Below are 20,762 nucleotides of genomic sequence, written 5' to 3'. Positions count from 1 at the left end.
AATACTCCTTTTGGTAAATACATTAGATTCAGGAAGAGTTCTGGCAGTATCTTGGGTATCTTGACCACCGCTGTGTACATTTAGGTGTCCTGTCTTTGTGCATTGCTTTGGAGATCAGACATTAAATATGCCTCTGATTGTGGTTTATTTACTCAGCTGGGTTTGGGAGTATGGTGTACAGTCTTGAGGGATATGTAAGGGTCTGACTCTGATTTCATCTCTCTAGCAAGTTGTTGGGCTGTAAGCAGAAGATTATTGATCTACTGCCCAAGGTGGAAATGGCCCTCAGTAACATCAAAGAAGCTGACAATACTGTCATGTTTATGCAGGGGAAGAGGCAGAAAGAAATATGGCATCTCCTTAAAATTGCCTGTGTAAGTAACTTTTAGTGAATTATTTAATGTGACATTGATATGCTCTTATTCCCTGCAAAAGGAATTTTTGTCAGCATGACCTGGGTCCTCTTGAATGTGTATATTGTGTTGGGTTGATGCTTGTGTTCTTTGCTTGGTGTCTGACAGCAGTTCAGATGAAGGACTTCATGATCACCCTTCATTATCTTTCCAGTCTCCTGTTTTTATACTCCTTTAAGCCCTAGACCACTGTGGTATCCCAACCTGATTTGGGGATAGACATGCCTGACTAGTTAATAAAAAAAAAAGCTTTTGTTCAAATGGTTTTTTTATCCTTCCAACTAAAGTGGAATTAGATGAATAGATACATTTGGTTTTAGTCAATGAAGAATGGGCCAGGGACAGGATAGTGGCATGTAATACCCACTACTAGAAATAGTTTTGTGCAGAAATACTCTGGGTGTACATATAAGTTGTGATAGAAATGTAAGTCTTAAGAATATGGTAGGAAATTGTTTAAATTAGCGGAGATGCTTGCCTATAATCTTTTTTTTTTCCTTCAGACACAGAGTTCAGCTCGGTCCCTTGTAGGGTCCAGTCTAGACGGTACAGTAACTACCCCTCAGGCATCAGCATGGCTGCCCCCGACTTCAGCAGAACGTGAACATCCTCTGTCATGCGTGGTAACTCCTCAAGATGGGTGGGTTCACTTTGTAACAATAGATAGTTTTTATAAGCAGTGATAGGAATGAGGCAGTAGAGCATAGTGGTTAAGGAATAGTCTTCAGTGCCCTATAGACTAGGGTTGAGTCCTGACTGTCCTTTTGTAATAACCTTGTGCAATTAACTTGACTCTTTTAATGTTCACATTTCCTCACCTGCAAAATGGGAATTGCTGTGAAAAGTCAATTAGACAACAAACGTAAAGTACTGGGAAGTAAATATGTATTCAGCAAATGTTACTTATTAATTCAATTCATGTTCTAAGTTCTCTCTCTGTTTTTGGCTTATCAGTTCTTTTACCCAGACTTTATTCTGCCCATAATCATTTCTCTCTGAGAAATTTTGCTGTCCTTTTGCATTTGTCATTTTGGGGTGTTGATCACCCTTCTGATAAATTTTGAGTTTATTCTACTCTATTTTATAACTTAGTATTTCTAACAGACTTTTTTAATGCCTTAAATCAGTTTTGCAAATAAGAACTGAAGTTTGAAGCCCTATATTTTCTTTTATTAATTTCTACTCTTCTGCTAAAAGCTGAATGACTATCCATTTCTGTTATTTTTCTCAGCATAAGATGTGCCGTACCCAGAGCCAGTGGCTCTTTGCTAGCTTGTGTGTTGTCACTTTTCTCACAACTCATGGAGACCTCTACAGCACCAGCATTTCCTGGAAGCTCTGCCCATAATTAGTTTTGCAGAAGTGCAGCCATGTTACATCACTGCTCAGGAGGTCATGCAGTTTGCATATTCTGTACTCTACTTATATGAGAGAAAAGCACATAGAGGAAGGCAAGCTGATAACAGGTATTTTATTTTTTTAAAGAAAGCAAGTTCCAGGTTATATCTTGGGGTCATTGTAGATTTGACCCGGTATATAATACATCCACAGCTATAGCACAGGCTATAATCAGTTATATAGACTTTAGGAAATAATCCCAGTAATCAGAGTTAAATCAAGTAATACATTTTAATACATTACAAACCTTTTTGCTTTCATTAAAGGCATGTAATTTTGTTAGGGGATGCTAATGGTTGCAGATGTCACCTTTATACAGTGAATTTCAGATTTGAGGTTGTGGTTATTTGCAAAACAAAATTCCTGTATCCGACAGGAATTTTAAATATACTTTTCAGTAGGAATACATTATAAAGAAAATCTGATATCAGTTATTATGTGGTATTTAACCACTGGGGATTGGGAACTGTTGGCCTCAATTTTTCCATCTGTTGAAAAGGAGCTGAATTAGAATTTAGTTCTAAGCTAATAGTGGCTATCATCCATAGCCTCAAACTGATTCTAATAGGGTAGGAACTCTGAGGGGTGGTAAAAGGCGAGAATAGGGGCCATATGGAAGAGGAAAGCATGGAAGGTGGAAGGTGGAAACCAGAATCAGGATTTCCTTCAGATGTAAACTTCCAGGAATCTTCTCGGTTCTGGTCAGCTCCCATCACACTGTTTTCTTCTGTTCTCAGGAATCAGCTTGCTTCATTTTTTCATTGCTGTCATCTGTAGTTTCCAACCAGCTTTTCACCTTCTCTGATCTTTGCAGAACAGATTATACTTTTGTATCTTCTCCCCTGCATTTGTGTGTCTGAAAAGTCAGCATGGTGATGTTCTTCCTAATTGTAATGAAAGGGAAATATTCCAAAAACAAAAAGAGATATTTCATCTATCTGTGCCACAAAGACCTACCCCCACACCCCCATTAGCATTTCTGGGGTGGTGTGTGTGTGTGTGTGTGTGTGTGTGTGGTATATAAGTGTCACTTTTATTGCAGAGGAAAATCAGATTGGAATTATAGTGGACTTATTGTTAAAGCTGGGCGGAGGCAACAGTTGGAGTAATAGGCAGGACTATGCCTCTGGGTAGGAAGGATGAGGAAACTGAAGCCTACAGGAATCAGCTGCATTGGGGTGCAGGGGTGCAGAAAGGGCATTGATCATCCTGACCCTGAAGACCAAAAAGTAGAGGAAATTCATATGTTCTTTTGCTGAATTTGAAAAGGCTTTTTTTTTTTTTTTCATTTCACAGGGAGACTTTAGCACAAATCATAGAAGAAAATGTGAACTGTCTTGGCCATTTAAGCACTATTATTCATGAAGTAAATGAGGAGCAGAGCAGTAGAATGATGGTAAGTTTTATATGGACATGGATGTGTGTTTTAGGTATTTTGCAAAGGGTTTCAACTTTCCATGCTAGCCTTAACTGGCATTTGGGATGCATATGAGGAACAGAATTGAGAGGAAAGAGAAAGAGCATTTGAGGAATATCCTTGACTCAAATCCCCATCTTCTCATACTCGTGCATATTCTAGGATTATATCATCAATAATCTTCAACAGTAGCATTTTTGGTCAAATTAAATGATTGGTGAGCTTTCTTTGCAATATGATCACTGAAATTAAATGGCTTGTACCTTTCTGCTTCAACAATCAATTTTCTCCAATAAGATGGGGCAGGATTTATATTATGATTCAAATATAGTAACTGTTGCATACAAATTAATACTGTAATTATAGTTGAAATTAATAGAACTATTTATATTAATAAGATTTAGTTATTGTGAATTACTGATTTAAAACTTGGAGAAACTACAATAAAATGTTTACATTTAGTCTCAAGGTCAACTCTTTATATTTTCTCTTTCATTAATTATTTGCTTCAAATATTTATGAAAACTCTGAATACCTTTTAAGTTAGCAGAAAATAAGGTAAACTAAATTCAAATTGCAACTTATTTATGCTTTTAATATTTAAACTTTTGATTATAAAATGTACGAACATACTTAGAAAACTTGCAAAAATGAACACCCAAAACCTACCATTTATAGTCAAACATCTAATTGTCATTTTTCATGCCTGATTTTAGAATCTTGATTGGAGTTGGTTAACAGAATGACTTACCACTTATTCACTGTGCCCAAACCAATGGAAGTTGTTGCTGCACATGTTCGAAATTGGTTTTCTCCCATGAAACCATTCTTCAAACACCATTCAATGGAAGAAATGGCTGTGATCAAAAACTACACATGGTTTTACAAAGGCTATATTTTGGTTTTGGGTAATTTTAACCCCTGAACAGATATAATTTTATGTTGGTGAACTTGTTTAAAAACTACAGCTAGTTAGGCGCATCATTGCAATCTATTTGTTTTTAAACTTTGTAAACATTACTTATTTAACTGACTAAAAATACCCTTTAACTTTTGGACATAAGGCCAAAAGTAATATGTACAGAGAAGAAAACCTCAATTAATATGTTCCAAGTACACATTGTCTGCCTATGTTTCTGTGGCAAAGATTGCTTACAAGTAAAATTGTAGTTCTCGAAGAAAAAGCCCTACCTCCTTGTGGTGCACTCAACAGTGCTCTTTCTGGCATCATAAGGAGTTGGGTCAATCCCATTTTTCAGTTTTATTACACATTGGACAGTGCATCTGTGCCTTTAATATCAATGGACTGTCCTAAGTGTGCTATGTGTATATGTATTTAAGATGTACATTTAGTAATATCAAAGAAGAAATGTTAATTTATAATGTATTTGAAAACATGTTGTTGTTTTTTCATTTGTAAAAATGAATCATTTGTTTTAGGAATCTTACATGTCTTGTCATACCAATATAAAGGTCTGCACTCCCTTATCTGTAAATCTAAAATCCAAAAAGCTCTGAAAACAAGGTTTTTCATAAGCTTGGTGACAAAACTCATTTGCTTTCAAATCTAACTTGAACTGACAATTGAATCAACTTATCCCATCTAGTGTGAATCTTCATTTATTTTGCTGTAAAAATATTAACATGTTTGATTATTTGGTGGGGGAGGCTGCTGCCATAGACCCTGCTGGGTGTTTATGTAGTATGGTATTATGCACTGAATTACCTTTCTAAAATCTGAAAATTTAATAATTCTGAAACATCTGGCTCTAATGATTTCAGATAAAGGATTGTGGATCTATTATCTGTTAGGTAATTTAGAAGACACTTGTTTTTAAAAAATGTGAAATGCTTTTGTATTATAGACAGTTTTTCACTTTGTGTATTAAATGATTTTTAAATTACTTTTTGATTCTCTTTTCATTAAAATCAGATGAATATAGTTGACCCTTGAACGAAGTGGGGTTTAGGGGAATCAGTACCCACACAGTAAAAAATTTGAGTATCACTTTAGCTTCTATAGTTGGCCCTTCACATCTGTGAATTCAGCCAACAGGTTGGGAATGCGAAAATACTGTTTCGAGTCATGGCTGGTTGAATCTGCAGACATGAAACCACCAAATAAGAACAGTGACTATTTACTGTAAAAAAACCTGTGTACAGGACTTTTGGGCAAGGTGGCGGCATAGGTAAACGTACTTGCCTCCTCCCACAACCACATCAAAATTTCAACTAAACTGTAGAACCACCATCATTCAGAACCACCTGAAACCTGGTTGAATGAAGTCCAATAAAAGAAGCCACATGGAGACCAGTAGGAGGAGCAGAGATGCAGAATGGTGTGATGGATAAAAATTGGGAAGGATATCTCACCTGCAGAGTTCCCCCTGAGGAGCGAGAGTTCCCAGCACCATACCAAGGGCCATTTGGATATTTATAACATCATTCACGGGACACACAAAATTATCAACTTAAAAATTAGCCTGCTATATTTGGTCAAACATTTAACTCATCCCTAATGCCTTGGCAGGGCCAGAACAAATTATTTAGTGAGCCTTATATGGCCTGTGGGCCAGACATTCCTTCCCCACCCCTGGTTGATCTGGAACAGACAAGGTCCCAGACATTCCTAGGTAATAAAAGGCAAATGAATGATACAGGGAAAGAAGAGGAGAGTGGTCTGGGAGGGCTTGCTTTAATGACTTGCCCCTTCCCATTTCCAGTTATCACCATTATAACTGGACCTGCAGTTTCTAACCACTTTGCTTCCCTGCCTCCAATCTCTCTCCACTGTAAACCATTTTGCAGACTCACTGGCCCTAAAGCACTGCCCAAGAGGTTACAGAGTCCTCCTACCCTAGTCTACTTGTACAGTTATGGTCCCACTGCTAGCCTTTGAAGGCTTACAGTAACCATTACTGGCCAACCTACTCTAATATGCTGCCCTTATCTCCCTGTGTTCGTTCATCTCATTCCTTTCTCTGCTCTTTACCTTTGTCCTTTTTGTGTTTGGTAATATATGCACATAATGCATATTTTAAAAGAACAGAAGAATATGCAGTAAAAAGTCTGTCTCTATTTTCTAGCCATCCAGTACCCTCTCCCTACAGAAAAGGTGCTTTGAGCCTTTCAAAATCTGGGACTAGCCCTCCATCCCACCCCTTTCCATCATAATGGCTTCACAGGAGCTCAAATGCTCCCTGTTCCTTTTCATTTTCCTAGTGGACCCGTTCCTATTGCTTGGATGGCCATCAAGTCCTCACTAGATTCGCTTCAGGCACATCAATAGGTGCTCAGAAAAATACTTGATGAATGAATATGCAATGAAATTGAATATCTTCCTCTTCAGAACTCTCACTTCCAACAAGTCTGGTTGCCCCTGAATTCAGTGCAGGACCCGTGCATAAAGCATGTGCTTGCCACCTAGGCTTCGGTAAAAGACACAAAAAGACAATAAACGGAACACTTGAGTGAGGGAGTGGGTTTTTGCACAAGAACTGACCAGTTGCTTGTTCCAGAGGCCCTCTTCTAATTCGGCACCCCTGCTTACTCTAGAGATTACCGACTTGTTTTCCAGAGCAGGAAACCAGCAGCGCACAGAAAAGAGTCCGCGCACTTTCAGAGGAAATTGCGCTGCGGGCAGCCGGAGAATTTTGTCCCCTCCGCTCCCCGTCTCTTTAGTCGCGGGGCGAGCTCTGCGTCGGCTTGCGTGCCCGCGCAGCCGCAGAGCCGAGAGAGTGGGCGGGGTCGGCTGTTGGCGGCGGTTGGCGCGAGGGAGCTGCTGCACGTGCGGGGCGGGGGCGATGCGTCACTGATCGGTGAGGCGCGGTGGAGGGGTGGGCCTCCCTTCGGGCTCTGCGGCTGGACCCCCTGCTTAGTCCCTTCTGCCGCGGGAGCGGCCATTGGGAGAGGCGGTGTCACGACGCTAACTGAGCAGGGGCGGCCCGCGGGCCGTTTTGCGCGGAGCGGGGGGCGGGGGGTGAACGGGTTCTGCCAGGAGGAATGAATGAGGAAAACGGGGCACAAGACTTCCCGGCGCGGCGTGCGGAAGGGAGCCAGTTGTGCGGACGCGGAGGGTGGAAACCGGACAGGATAGGCCTGTCTCTCACGGGGCTGGGGGGTCCTTTCCTCCCTTATTCAGGAGAAACAGGATGAATATGACTCAAGTCCGGGTTCTGGTGGCTGCAGTGGTGGGTGTGGTGGTCGCCTTTCTCTATGCCTCCATCCACAAAATCGAGGAAGGACACCTGGCTGTGTACTACAGGTGAGCGGCGTGTGCAGTCAGCTCCGCTGGAAAGCGGACTCCCGGTAGAGTTGTTCCCTCTGCAGCGTCAGGGGAGCCCTCTCCAGTGACTTTCGTCCTGGCTCCGAGGGGCCGAGGCAGGCTTTTGCAGAGCACCCTGCAGGTGTTGGGACAATTTCAGTGCTATGTGTATTTTGGGCAGAGGTCGAGCCCCTACGTATTCCTTGTAAGCTCAATTTTTGTAGGAAAAAGTGAATGAAGGAAGGCAGTGGCCACTCCACCTGCAACTGAAGCGATGGGTAAATTGTCGTATTCCATACACCTGTACAGACTTTCAGTTTGAACTTTACATGCTGTTTAGAAACGCTGGCCCTATTAGTGATGGTTCTTTACATCCTCTCTTCTCCCCCCTTAAAATCACCTAGTGTCTGGTTTTGGCTGATAAGGCCAAAACATGACCACCATCACAGATGTTATATCCCTGGACCTCGAGACACAGAAACTCAGCATTGATGGACCACCCTCCTCCCACCTTACCCTTTCTTTCAGGTTGAGGAAACGAATTGTGTGGGATGTGTTGCTCTCTAGTTGGGCTCCAGTAGCTTTTCCTTCAACATGGTACCACCAGTTCTTTTTGACCTAGACACAGAGAGGATAATCTGGAGAAATTGCAATAATGTATTTGAAAGGGCTTCAGCTTCAACTTTTTGCTTGTTTCCATCATCCCCCAAAAGTGATATTTCTACTTTTAAATCCATCCTGAGTCTTAGAAACAGTCTTACCTGTGAAACGCTAGTTTCAAATGCAATTTCAGTGATAAGTCTTGGCAGATGAATAACAGGTTAGTTCATAATTCCATCTAGTTCAGCATTGTCTTCCTGTTAGTAAAATCAAGGAAAGAGCGTTTCAAGGTGTGGATCTCAAAGAATTAGGGATATACCTCAAACAGTTCATATTTTCTTAGTTATTTGTTATTAATCCTTTGCATATCTATTTATATTTTCAAATAGGAAGCTAAGTTCTATGAAGTTATTCACTGTGTACAAAAGGACTTCTTTTCAGTATTTATCCCTCAAATGCCTTTTTTTTTTATAATTTCCAAGATGTGCTGTCATAGTTCACACATTCCAGAATTTGGTGAAGAAGTCCACAGTTATATTCTCTCTACTTTTAATCTTATTCCCTCACTCTTTATCTTGCCATGCTACTTTTTTCTGTGTTTGTAAAAATAAAGTTTATGCACCCAGTATTTTCATTGCCTTATTATATAGGTAGATTAAAAGAATCTTGAGCCTCTGAAATTTTCTCCTTGAAAGTTTGTATTATCTTCTTTTTTAACCTGGTGATTAAATGTATTATGTTTTGAACTGGTTAGTGTTAGTGTTACGCACAATCAAAATATAGCAACTGAGAGCCATTAGAATTCTTTTTACAAGTATTTTTCAGACAGTTAAAAACCATCGAAAATCCTTTGTACCTGTGAGCAGTGCTGGAAACCCAGAGGTATAGTTGGTTCATCTTATGAAACAAGGTGTAACATCAGCAGTTTAATGTGATTTTTTTCACCTTCTTAGCTGTGGCAGATATTTTAGGGACTAGCAGTTGTTCATCATGTGTAATTCATATTAGTGAGGCTTTAATAGGTCAATAGCATGAGTAAGAGTGAATAGTTATTACAGCATTTTAGATTTGGAAAGAGAATTTCTCTCTTTATAATTTTGTCAATTTGAAACATCTTTTTGCAGGGGAGGAGCTTTACTAACTACCCCCAGTGGACCGGGCTATCACATTATGTTGCCTTTCATTACTACGTTCAGATCTGTGCAGGTAAGTGATTTCTAAGGAAGCCCCTACACTGGATAAACAGGTGTGACAGGAACTGGTGTGGGTGGAGATAGATTTCCTTATTGCTTAATCAAATGGTGGTATTTACTTAAATGAAGGAGTTAAAGTACAGAGTACAGTTGTCACAGTACAGTTTGTGCTTTTGAACCACCTCACTCTCTTGAAGTATGTTAGAAGTAAGAGCTAGGCAACTTGGAAGAACTGACTTCTCACATCTATATAGTGGTATGCAGCAGGTTTTCTGTTGCTGTCAAAATAAAAGCAGGTCTTCCACGCACAACTAGAAAAACAAACCAGTGATTACTGGTTTAGAACAGTGTTTGGTTTCCATAGAGGCAAGCTCCTGGACTACTGTTAACGCAGAGGATCTGAATTTTTATTCACAGCTTTTCTGCCTCACATTTTTGCCTGGGGACATTAAGCACAATATTATGTGGAACCTTAGGGAATGTTTTATTTTAATAGCATTTCAGAATATTTGAAGTAGCATCTTATCATTGAGAACAGTGTCTTGGTCGTGGGAAACAGTAAAATATCTTTTTAAATCTATATATATAAAAGCCTAAGCGACCGAATGACCAAACCATTGGTTGACCTGTTGCTATGGTGCATACTGACCACCAAGGGACAGATGCTCAATGCACAGGATTGGTCTCCCTCCTGTCTGGATCGGGCCTACAAGGATCGGCCGAAACCAGCTATCTGACATCCCCCTAGGGGTCCTGGGTTGCGAGAGGGCGCAGGCCAGGCCGAGGGACCCCACTGGTGCACAAAACTGTGCACCGGGCCTCTAGTAAGATGATAAAATAGGATTAGATTGTGACTGCTTTATCAGTATGATCATAAATCTATGGATTCAGAAGTTTGTCTACTACCTGCTAATTTTTTAAGACTGAGGAAAATGTAATATAGTTAATCTTGGAATTTAAATCTAGTCTTCTTGATAAGTGAGAGTTTCATTATAAATACTTAAATCCTCCAGGTTTCCTTCCAAGTTGTTTTTCAATGGCGTAGGGCAAGAATTTGTATCTGTTGAAGTGAAATGTGTTCTTCCTTTACCTGGACTGATTTCCGTATTTTCTCTATTTTATTCACACTTGCCTTGGTTCTTGCCATCACCTCTTCTCTCCTCATCTTTCCCTTCATTTCTTCTCTCCTGTCTAAATCTTGCCAGCCTTAAGGCTTGTCACAAATCCCTCTTTTAATCTATAGCTCTGAATGTCTATACTATAAATTTTGGCCCTTGATCTTATTTCTTTTAATAATAATTGTCTTGTTTGTTCTCTAAGTTTTTGTGTATATTTTCTTTCCAGAAAATCTCCAAGCTTCTTGAAGGCAGGGATTGTAACCCATTTATATTTCTGACCTTTCTACTTGTGAAAATTGTTAAATTGAGCAGTAGAGTGTAGTGAACACATGGGGTCAGAAACCTGGAGACTTCAGTTCTGTTTCTAACACCAATTAATTATATGACTTTGCAAAAATCACTTCACTACTGTAGACTTCAGTTATTCCTCTGTGAAAGAAGGAATTTTATTTACATGACCTCACCAATAGCCCAAATAGTTTATAATGATGTTATCAATGGCAGCATCACACCCTTAGAGATTAGGGGATTTTGTAGATCTGTTCAAAGTCAGGCAAATCTATCTCTACCTTCTTGGAGCTTAGTATGTTGAGTCATACTGATGCAGAGATATATAGAAGAGATACAGATAATAAACATTAAATAGGTTTTAGAGTTTAGTTGCACATATAACAAATACAATATATAGTGTGTATACATATATATAAATATATATATATATATTGCAATAAACTATCATACTTAATGGAAATGAAATTAGTAAAGAGATTTCCATGTCAACAATATACTTAGAATTTACAAAAAAATTAAATGGTGGAGCCAGTGTGACTTAATAGGAATGTTCTTTTTTAATATGTGAAGCAGTAACATTTTAGGAAAAAATTAATAAAACCCTTTTTAAAAATTGTTCTTATTCAAATGAGACATGAAAGATTTATGAAATTTTGGAACATATTAGAAGATATAGCCTTCTATGTTGGTGTAGAATATGACAAATGTTTTGAAGGAAATACAGTAAATTAGCTCATCTCTTCAACTTTTCTCTATCTACCTAGAACCTGTCACTATGTTTACCATCACCCTATTTTTCAACCTCTGAATTAAACTCAATTCTCTTCTTTCCTGGAATTTTATATGCAACCAGTTTTTTAATCCTTTCTCTATTATGACTCCTGGGCTGACAGCTTTTAATTTCCATGCCCTTTACTAAATCAGCCTAAATAAAGTAATAGCTTTCCAGCTGGTTTTCTTGCCTCTAAATATGATGGATACTGAGAATGGCACCACATATGAGCAAAGGAATTAAAGAAAAACATATTTTTGAAAGTTTTTTGTGTGGCTGTATATAAGATAGATTAGGGAGGGCCCAAGCCCCTCCCTCCCTCCTTCGAACATGCAGGGCCCTCCACCTAGTACCACCATGTTCTCTTCTCAGAAAATCAACTTGCATCTATATCCCCCCTTCTGCTGCAGGCAAGCCAATCTGCTTCCTGTCACTTGTACTAGTATGTACTGTTTGTTCTCAACTTTGTATATTTGAATAGGATATTTATTGAACCTAAAATGTTCCTCTGTCTCGTCTGTTCTTATTTCTCCCCCTGTAGACCTGGCTTATAAATACTTCACTTCAGAGAGCTTTTCAACCTATCATTTTACTCTCTGCCATTTAATACCTAACAATTCAGTTTATACGCTGTTATTTTATACCTGTTATAGATTGCTTTGTAAGGATTTTATCTCCTGTGTTGGATAATGAGCTCTTTGGGAAAAGGGACTATACTTTCTTTCTCCTTTGTATCCCATAAAGTAATATGTTGCTGAGTGCTTAATAAGGTACAGTGTGTCTAGAATATACTCATTAGGTATTCACCTATTGGAGGCCTTAGAGTACAATAGAGAATCACTATCCAAACAAAGGGGCAAAGTAATTAAGTACCAGATTGTTGGAAAGAAGCAGCGCTGGTGGTGGCACTTCTGTTAAAAAGGAAATTGAACAGACCATTTGAGAAATTACTAGGGCCTAAACTAAAATATTGACTATAGCTTCAGAGAAAAAGATTGCTTTTCAGTTCAAGGGTACCTTTGAGTTGTATGTGTATAATAGTTATCTTTTTACCTTCGTCATAAGCAGTAATATTAGCAGTGGAATCAAAGTTCAGAGCATAAGTCCTCATAGTAGTATCCTTGTGGGTAAGCCAGGTAGTTTGTAATCCCAGGCCAGCTCTAGGCAAATAAGGGACTCTGAGAGGTTGAACATTGAAACTTTCCTAGTGCATCCTGATTCAAACATTAACTGTAAAATATTTTGTCTCAAAACTTTCATATCTGCTGGGATACAAAAAGAAATTGCTTTGATAGCTAATCTTTGGTGACTAAAATTGTAATGGAGCTCTCCTATATTTACCTCTCAGTACTTCTCCAGAGGTTTTCCCTCTGGGACCGGTAGTTCTTTGACAATATGTGTCCTGAGTATTGAGATGTTTTTTCCTCCCCAGACAACACTACAAACTGATGAAGTTAAAAATGTGCCTTGTGGAACAAGGTAAGCTTTCCCCTCACTTACCAACCTCCCTTTAGTTCAGATGGAGTTTCTGTTCATAAGCTGTAATCAGTTAAACATCTTTCAAACGGCATGAAAGTAACCCCAGGAGTTTTCTCTTCTGGGCATTATATGAGAAAAGCCCTCTCTCCAAACAGGAGCTTTTTATCTTAAGAGCCATTAGGGTGTTATTGAAAAGAACCAGCAGACCTAACTTCATACGTATATCAGCACTGCCACATCTGCTTTATTGAGTTTTGTGGGGGTTTTTTAACTAGACTTTATTTTTTAGTGCACTTTTAGGTTCATAGCTAAATTGAGCAGAAAGAACAGAGTTTCCATATACTCCTTGCTGCCACACATGCCTTTATTGGCTTTGCTAAGCTCAGTTCCCTCATTTGTAAAAATCCTAGCTAATAAAAGAGTAATATGCAAATTAACCATCACTCCACTATACCCACAAGCCATGCCCACCAGCCAAACAGGAGCGAGTATGCAAATTAACCCAACCAAGATGGCTGTGGCCATGGAGTGAGCAGGAGGCTTGGGTTTCCCTGGCAATGGAGGAAGCCAAGCTTTCTGCACACCCTGGCAGACCCAGGCCTCCACTCAAGGCTACAAAGTTTCAATTATAGAAGATAAATAAATCCCAACAAAAATGGTGGCAGCCACAGAGCTGGAGAGACCAGGAGGCTTGGGTTGCCCCTGGCGTTGGAGGAAGCCAAGCTCCCGCAGCCCTGGCCTGCCTTGGCCTCTGCTACAAAGTTTCAATTATAGAAGATAAATAAATCCCAACAAAAATGGCTGCGGCCACGGAGCAAGCAGGAGGCTTGGCTCCGCTCAAGGCTACAAAGTTTCAATTATAGAAGATAAATAAATCCCAGATACCAGGGCCTCCTTGGGTCGCCAGGGGGGCGTGGTCGGCCTGCAAACCACCACAGGCCCCTCGCCCAGGCCGCCCCACGCCCCAAGGGAACCCCCACTCTGATCTGGGACACCCTTCAGGGCAAACCACCCATGCAGCAGGCCTATATCCTCCTATCTAATAAAAGAAATATGCAAATTGACCATCACTCCAACACACAAGATGGCTGCCCCCATGTGGACACAAGATGGCTGCCACAAGATGGCCAGCAGGGGAGGGCAGTTGAGAGGGACCAAGCCTGCAAGGGAGGGCAGTTGTGGGCGATCAGGCCAGCAGGGGAGGGCAGTTGGGAGGGACCAGGCCTGCAAGGGAGGGCAGTTGGGGGCGATCAAGCCGGTAGAGGAGGGAACTTGGGGGTGACCAGGCCTGCAAGGAAGGGCAGTTGTGGGGGACCCAGGCCTGTAGGGGAGAGCAGTTGGGGGGGACCAGGCCTGCAGGGGAGGGCAGTTAGGGGGGACCAGGCCTGCAGGGGAGGGCAGTTAGGGGGGACCAGACCTGCAGGGGAGAGCAGTTAGGGGCAAACAGGCTGGCAGGGGAGCAGTTAGGCATCAATCAGGCTGTCAGGGGAGTGGTTAGGGGGTGATCAGGCTGGCAGGCAGAAGCGGTTAGGGGCAATCAGGAAGGCAGGCAGGCAAGCAGTTGGGGAGCCAGCAGTCCTGGATTATGAGAGGGATGTCCCAGATTGGAGAGGGTGCAGGCTGGGCTGAGGGACACCCCCTCCCCCCGTGCATGAATTTCATGCACCGGGCCTCTAGTCAGGTAATAAGACCTATCTTGCAGTTATACTAAGGGATAGAATTAGTGTATATGAAATGCCTAACCCAGCATTTGATCCAGAGTAAGTACTCAATAACAGATAGTTTAAAATGAAATCATCTCACCTGTCATATGTAGTAATAAAAACCATCTAGAGTTTCTGATTCAGTAGGTCTGGAATGAGGCCTGAGAATTTGCATTTCCAGCAGAAGTTCTCAGGTGATGGTAATGCTATTTCTGGTTTTAGGACCTTACTTTGAAAATTGCTAAAGAGTTTTAAGGAAAGAAAGGCAAGCAAGGCATATATTATTTCTAGAATATAATCAGTACATTGAATTGTATCAAAAGAATAATGTAAAATTGAAGGTATTTTTTAAATGACTAAAATATTTATTACAAGCCTGTATAAAAGAGGCTTTGACATCAGTGCAAGGACACATGCTTTTTAAAAGGGAGCAAATTTCCTGTGTTTTAAGTTATTTGATAAATTCTCCCTAGGTCTGTCTGTCCCTTTTTTTTTTTTTATGGATTCCCTTTAGAGATCACTCAAAATTGGCAGCTGGTGAGATTTTTGGTAAATTTCATGTTAATCTTTTTGCTTTCCTATTTTTTTCAGTTTTTTTTTTTTTTTTTTTTTTTAGTGAGCATGTATTACTCTTTTCTTATCGGGGAGGGGGCAGGGAAATGTTATTGTAAGTTGGTAGGAAGGCTTAGTTGTTTAGTTTCAAAATCTCTATAATTTCATGTACCTCAAGTTGAAGTTCACATGTCCCTCATGGTAGCCCAGGAAGTATAGGAACCACTAATTAACAAGACCTGTCTTTCTAGTGTGTCAGTTTTACTTGAGGGGCAAATTTTTTTTATACAAAAGTAAATATGTATAAGACATAAAAACTCTTTGATTAATTATTAAGATAAAGCAGGAAACCAAAAGGATTTTAGAGTGTGGCTGGCCTTCATACCTCCTGAAGAACCACTTTACTTGGTTTCTTTTTTTTTTTCTTTTCTTTTTTAATATATTTTATTAATTTTTTGCAGAGAGGAAGGGAGAGGGATAGAGAGTTAGAAACATCGATGAGAGAGAAACATCAATCAGCTGCCTCCTGCACACCCCCCACTGGGGATGTGCCCGCAGCCAATGTACATGCCCTTGACCGGAATCAAACTTGGGACCCTTTAGTCCGCAGGCCGACGCTCTATCCACTGAGCCAAACCGGTTAGGGCTTTACTTGGTTTCTTGATGGAAGCGTTTGAGAAGAGCACTGCTTTATCTGTTGGCCAGTTAGAGCAAAGTGCTAAGTAGGTTATAGGTTTGGTCTTCATGTGAGCTGAATTGATCACAACAGTTACAGAGGTGAACCTTTGTTATGAAAGGAACTAGGTGAGCGTGTAGGGTTATTTGAGTAGTGATTAGTGGAGTCATTTTAATCAGTAATATATGTCTTTAGATTTTTCTTCTAAATTTCTATCTTGTGGGATATGTTTGATGATCTGGGATTATAATAGATTTGTATTTGGCTCATGCTTTTTCCTTTTTTTTTTTTTTTTTTTTTTTTAGTGGTGGGGTCATGATCTATATTGATCGGATAGAAGTGGTTAATATGTTGGCTCCTTATGCAGGTATGGTACTGATCTGTTCTGTTGTTTTATAGTTATAATCAGAGTATTTATAACTGAGAGATTCCCTGAAGAATAGAAAGGTACTTTTAAAGTTTTTATGACCTCATTTATTTCTAGATGTATAGAAAAATAATCACTGGAATAGTTTCCATTTTGAGAGAATGGTGGCAGAAATAGGTCACAAGTTCTAGACAGTTGACTTTTCTGCAACTGTGTGGGTTACTCTTTGTTTTTAAAGAGCAAGACTGTCATTGATTATTTCTAGAATTTCTAGAAAGTAGCATTTTATCTAGTCAGGATGAGAGATCATTTCCATGCATGCTAAAAAATCTATAATTGCTTAAGTCTTAAGCCACATTGATTTGTGACCATAGAAAAATCTTTTTTGGTTGTGAGATATGCTATGACTTACAAAGCAATCTGAAAGCCTCATTGTGGGGGAAACATTTTCTTGGTAAAAGATGAAAACCTAGAGATGGAGTGGGCACTGTTAAAAAACTTAAGAAAATCTGTCTTTGTTTGGTTTGATCCCTCCCCCCAATATTTTGTAGCAAAATACACATAACTTAAATCATCTTAACCATTTTTTAAGTGTACAGTTCAGTGGTATTAAATACATTCAGATTGTTGTGCAACCATCACCAACTCTATCTTGATAACTCTTTTCATCTTGTAAAATGAAACTCTATAAACATTGAACAATAACTCCCATTTCCCCTTCTCTTCAGCCCCTGGTAATTACCATTTTACTTTCTGTCTCCCTGATTCTGAATGCACTAAGTACCTTATATAAGTGGAATCATACGGTATTTGTCTTTTTGTGACTGGCTTATTTCACTTAGCATAATGTTCTCAAAGTTCATCCATGTTGTAACACAGGCGTCCTCAAACTACGGCCCGCGGGCCACATGTGGGTGTTTTTGCCATTTTGTTTTTTTACTTCAAGATAAGATATGTGCAGTGTGCATAGGAATTTGTTCATAGTTTTTTTTTAAACTATAGTCCGGCCCTCCAACAGTCTGAGGGACAGTGAACTGGCCCCCTGTTTAAAAAGTATGAGGACCCCTGTTGTAACATATATCAGAATGTCCTTTTTAAGGTTGAATAATATTCCGTTGTATGTATATACCACATTTTGTATATCCATTCATCCATCAATGGACACTTGGATTGCCTTTACGTTTTTGCTGTTGTGAATAATCTATGAACATGGATGTACATTGATCTCTTTTAGTGGAAAGATCTGCCATTCTACCTTTATCCTTATTATTAAAATTGGCATGCCCAGTATGTACAGGTTACTGTATTTGGTGAAAACAATTTAAAAAGGTGATGTTAGAACCTTTGCCCTAAGGAGTTTTTATTTTACTTAAGAAGACATAATACCAAATATATATTGGAATGTAAGGTCATGCTAAATTTCATGTCACTGGATCAGGTACAAATAGCAAAAGTATTTCATACCAGAGAACAGGTTGTATTACTGCCAAGTGGATTTGTATTCTATTTTTCAGTGAGTAAGTATTTTCATTGTCCTTTTTCATCTACTTTCCCTGGCAACAAATCAGTGGGATGAATTGTGATTGGAAAAATAGAAGAAAGGGAGATTGCTTTTCTCTAGCCAAAGATAAAGAGGAAACTATTGGTTCACCAGTTCACTTAGAAATGACCAAGCAAATGAATTAATCAACAAATATTTATTGATGGCCTGTCTATCAAGGAAAGGCCAGTGGAGCAAGTCCTTGGGCCTGAACAAGAGAAAGCAGCATGTGTTGTTGTTTTTTAATTCGTTACTTTTCAGTTATAGTTAATGGACAATGTTAGTTTCAGGTTTACAACCCAGTGATTAGACATTTATATATATTACAAAGTGATCACCCCAATAAGTCTAGTTCGCATCTTACATCATACATAGTTAATAAAATAATATTGACTATATTCCCTATGCTATACTTTACATCCTGATGATTATTCTGTAATTGCCAATTTGTACTTCTTAATTCCTTCACCTTTCTCACTCATCCCTCAACCCCCATGTTTGAATAGTTAAAGCACAGGTTCAGGTATGGTCTAGTAGGTGCCCTTAAGCACATTTCTGAAATGCTCTGTTTCTCAGTTTCCTCCATTAGATTTTTTGTGATAATTACCATAAATGCTAATGTATGTAAATTGCCTGGCATAAAGCCTGGCCCAATAAATGTTTGCTTCTTTCCCTTCTAGCCTGGTCTCTTTTTTAACAGCCTTTAAAAACTGCCTTTTTAAAAATGGTCTTTTGCAGCTGCTTCCTTCTTTTATTCCCACTGTTCCTCAATTAGTTAAGGCCCTCATTACCTCTCAGCTAAACTTTTGCTTTGTAGTAATTGCTTTACACTTTCCTGCCTCTGATCTTTGTGCCTCCCAATTCATCTTCATACTGCTGCCGAAGTACAAATCTGATTGTGTCATGCCCTTGCTTGAAAACTTTCCGTTCCCTATACCTCCAAGATACATATACTCTTCTTAGAATGGGATTTGAAGTTTGCCTACTAGAATTATAATATCAGTGTAACTTTTACCTTGGCTGAATTAGAAGATACATGAGTAAACATGGATTGTACCTCTTCTTCAGTGTTTGATATTGTGAGGAACTACACTGCAGACTATGACAAGACCTTAATCTTCAATAAAATCCACCATGAACTGAACCAGTTTTGTAGTGCCCACACACTTCAAGAAGTTTACATTGAATTGTTTGGTAAGTGTCTTATTTGTTTTGAATATGTAAGTAACCAATTGGAAATCTTGGTCAACTCGTTTATGGATGCTATAACAATATTAGTAAACTTGCTATTTGAGCATTCCTTCTGAATTTAAAATAGAGCAATTGTCTTTAAAATATTCTTTATCTTAAGCTTAAATTTCTTATGATTAGATTAATTAGTTGCTCAGACAAGCTGTTTTTTAACCTTTTGTACTCGGATGTCGAGTGTGACTCGACACGGTTAGCATCGGTAGCAGCTCTTTTTATACTCTTTGAATGTATCAATAATTTGAAATATAAAAAAATCCAAATAAATAAGTTTGTATGAAAAGAAACTCCAGTTTTTTATTCTACTGCCGCACTTTGTAAAATCTGGGGTATTTAAAAAATTAAATCCCGAGTAGAATAAAGGAATCGAGAAAAAAGCAAGCAAGTGCAAAGGGTTAAGAATGATGAAATTAGTGCACTGAGGCGGGTGGTCCCTCAGCCCAGCCTGCGCCCTCTCACAGTCCAGGACCCCTCGGGGGGAGCGGGCCTAAGCTGGCAGGCGGACATCCCTCTCGCAGTCCGGGATCCCTTTCTCCTTACCTCCTGGCTTGCTGCTCCTTAGCGCTGCCATGGAGGCCAGAGAGGCTCCCGCCACCACTCTTGTGCTCGCCAGCCGGGGCTGAGCAGCGCTCCCCCTGTGGGAGTGCACTGATCACCAGGGGGGGCAGCTCCTGCATTGAGCGTCTGCCCCCTGGTGGTCAGTACACATCATAGCAACCGGTCGTTCTGCCGTTCGGTCAATTTGCATATTAGGGTTTTATTATATAGGATACCCATTTTCTGAAATGCATAATACATAACTATATCCTGTTTTTACTATGATAACGTACTACAATATAGCTTTGTTGCTATTTTAATAGATAATTTAGAAATCTCTGTCCTGGACATAAATCCTCTCTATGTCCCAAGACCCACCTCCATGTTTGATGATTTGCTAGGAGGTCTGACAGGACTCATTATATAGTTGTATTCTCGGCTAAGATGCATTAACAGCAAAAGGATAAGGCACATGGGTGAAGTCTGAAGGAAACCAGGCACAAGCTTTCAAGAGTGTTCTCCCAGTGGAGTCAAGCAGGATACACTTAATTACTCCAGCACTGAATTGTGACATGTGTGAAAATGTTGTCTACTTAGGGAAGCTCATTAGAGATTCACTGCCCAGGATTTTTATTGGGGGCTGGTCATATAGGCACCCTCTGCATGGTATATATCAAAATTCCAGACTCCCAGAAGGAAAGCAGGTATTTGGCATAAACCACATTATTTGTATAAACAATTTAGGTACAGTGAGTTATTCTTATCAATTTTGGGGTTGATGGAAATCCTCTCTATGTCCCAGTTGCCAGGTGACAAGCCAAGGGCTAACTTGCAAACAGGCTTTTCTAAGGATGGCAGCTTCAGGCCTCCTACATTTATTGTTTTTCTGCATAAATTACCTTTTTTGTTCATTCTCGCCTGACAATATTTTTTTTCCATTGATTTTGAGAGAGAGTGGAAGAAGAAGATGAGGGAGGGGGGAGGGAGGGAAACATCAATGTGAGAGAGACATTGATGGCCTTTCACATGCCCTCCCGCACCTGCAATCCGGGTACATGCCCTTGACTGGGAATCAAACCCAAGGCCCTTTGGTGTGTGGGCCAGCGCCATAACTATTTAGCCACGCTGGCCAGGGCTGCACAAATAACTTTTCATTTATAACTGTGAAAGTTCTGACCAGTGATTGGGTTGACC

The 20,762-nt window shown here is 39.8% G+C and overlaps 2 protein-coding genes across 9 annotated transcripts in view; both read left to right on the top strand.

Moving 5' to 3' along the window:
- Positions 1–5,132, top strand: part of CHUK (component of inhibitor of nuclear factor kappa B kinase complex) — a 40,557-nt gene extending 35,425 nt beyond the window's left edge. For 3 of the 6 annotated variants that reach the window (XM_054729314.1, XM_008144178.3, XM_054729315.1), the window contains 4 exons: positions 227–374; positions 917–1,053; positions 3,108–3,207; positions 3,945–5,132. In XM_054729314.1, the coding sequence (XP_054585289.1) occupies positions 227–374; positions 917–1,053; positions 3,108–3,207; positions 3,945–3,974 (415 nt within the window). In that variant the 3' untranslated portion in view covers positions 3,975–5,132. Of the gene's footprint in view, positions 1–226; positions 375–916; positions 1,054–1,644; positions 1,880–3,107; positions 3,208–3,944 lie in introns of those variants that run through there. The other 3 variants (XR_008558827.1, XR_008558826.1, XM_028149202.2) reach the window with 3 other exon arrangements.
- Positions 5,133–7,018: 1,886 nt separating this feature from the next.
- Positions 7,019–20,762, top strand: part of ERLIN1 (ER lipid raft associated 1) — a 38,473-nt gene continuing 24,729 nt past the window's right edge. The window contains exons 1-6 of one of the 3 annotated variants that reach the window (XM_008144177.3): positions 7,019–7,046; positions 7,370–7,492; positions 9,217–9,298; positions 12,899–12,945; positions 16,182–16,243; positions 18,852–18,977. In XM_008144177.3, coding sequence (XP_008142399.1) covers positions 7,380–7,492; positions 9,217–9,298; positions 12,899–12,945; positions 16,182–16,243; positions 18,852–18,977 — 430 coding nt within the window. In that variant the 5' untranslated portion in view covers positions 7,019–7,046; positions 7,370–7,379. Of the gene's footprint in view, positions 7,047–7,369; positions 7,493–9,216; positions 9,299–12,898; positions 12,946–16,181; positions 16,244–18,851; positions 18,978–20,762 lie in introns of those variants that run through there. The other 2 variants (XM_054729041.1, XM_054729042.1) reach the window with 2 other exon arrangements.

Source organism: Eptesicus fuscus, chromosome 17 (assembly GCF_027574615.1).
Source record: "Eptesicus fuscus isolate TK198812 chromosome 17, DD_ASM_mEF_20220401, whole genome shotgun sequence".
Taxonomy (NCBI): domain Eukaryota; kingdom Metazoa; phylum Chordata; class Mammalia; order Chiroptera; family Vespertilionidae; genus Eptesicus; species Eptesicus fuscus.
Note: the sequence above shows the minus strand (reverse complement) of the source record. Positions and strands in the feature narration are given on the sequence as shown.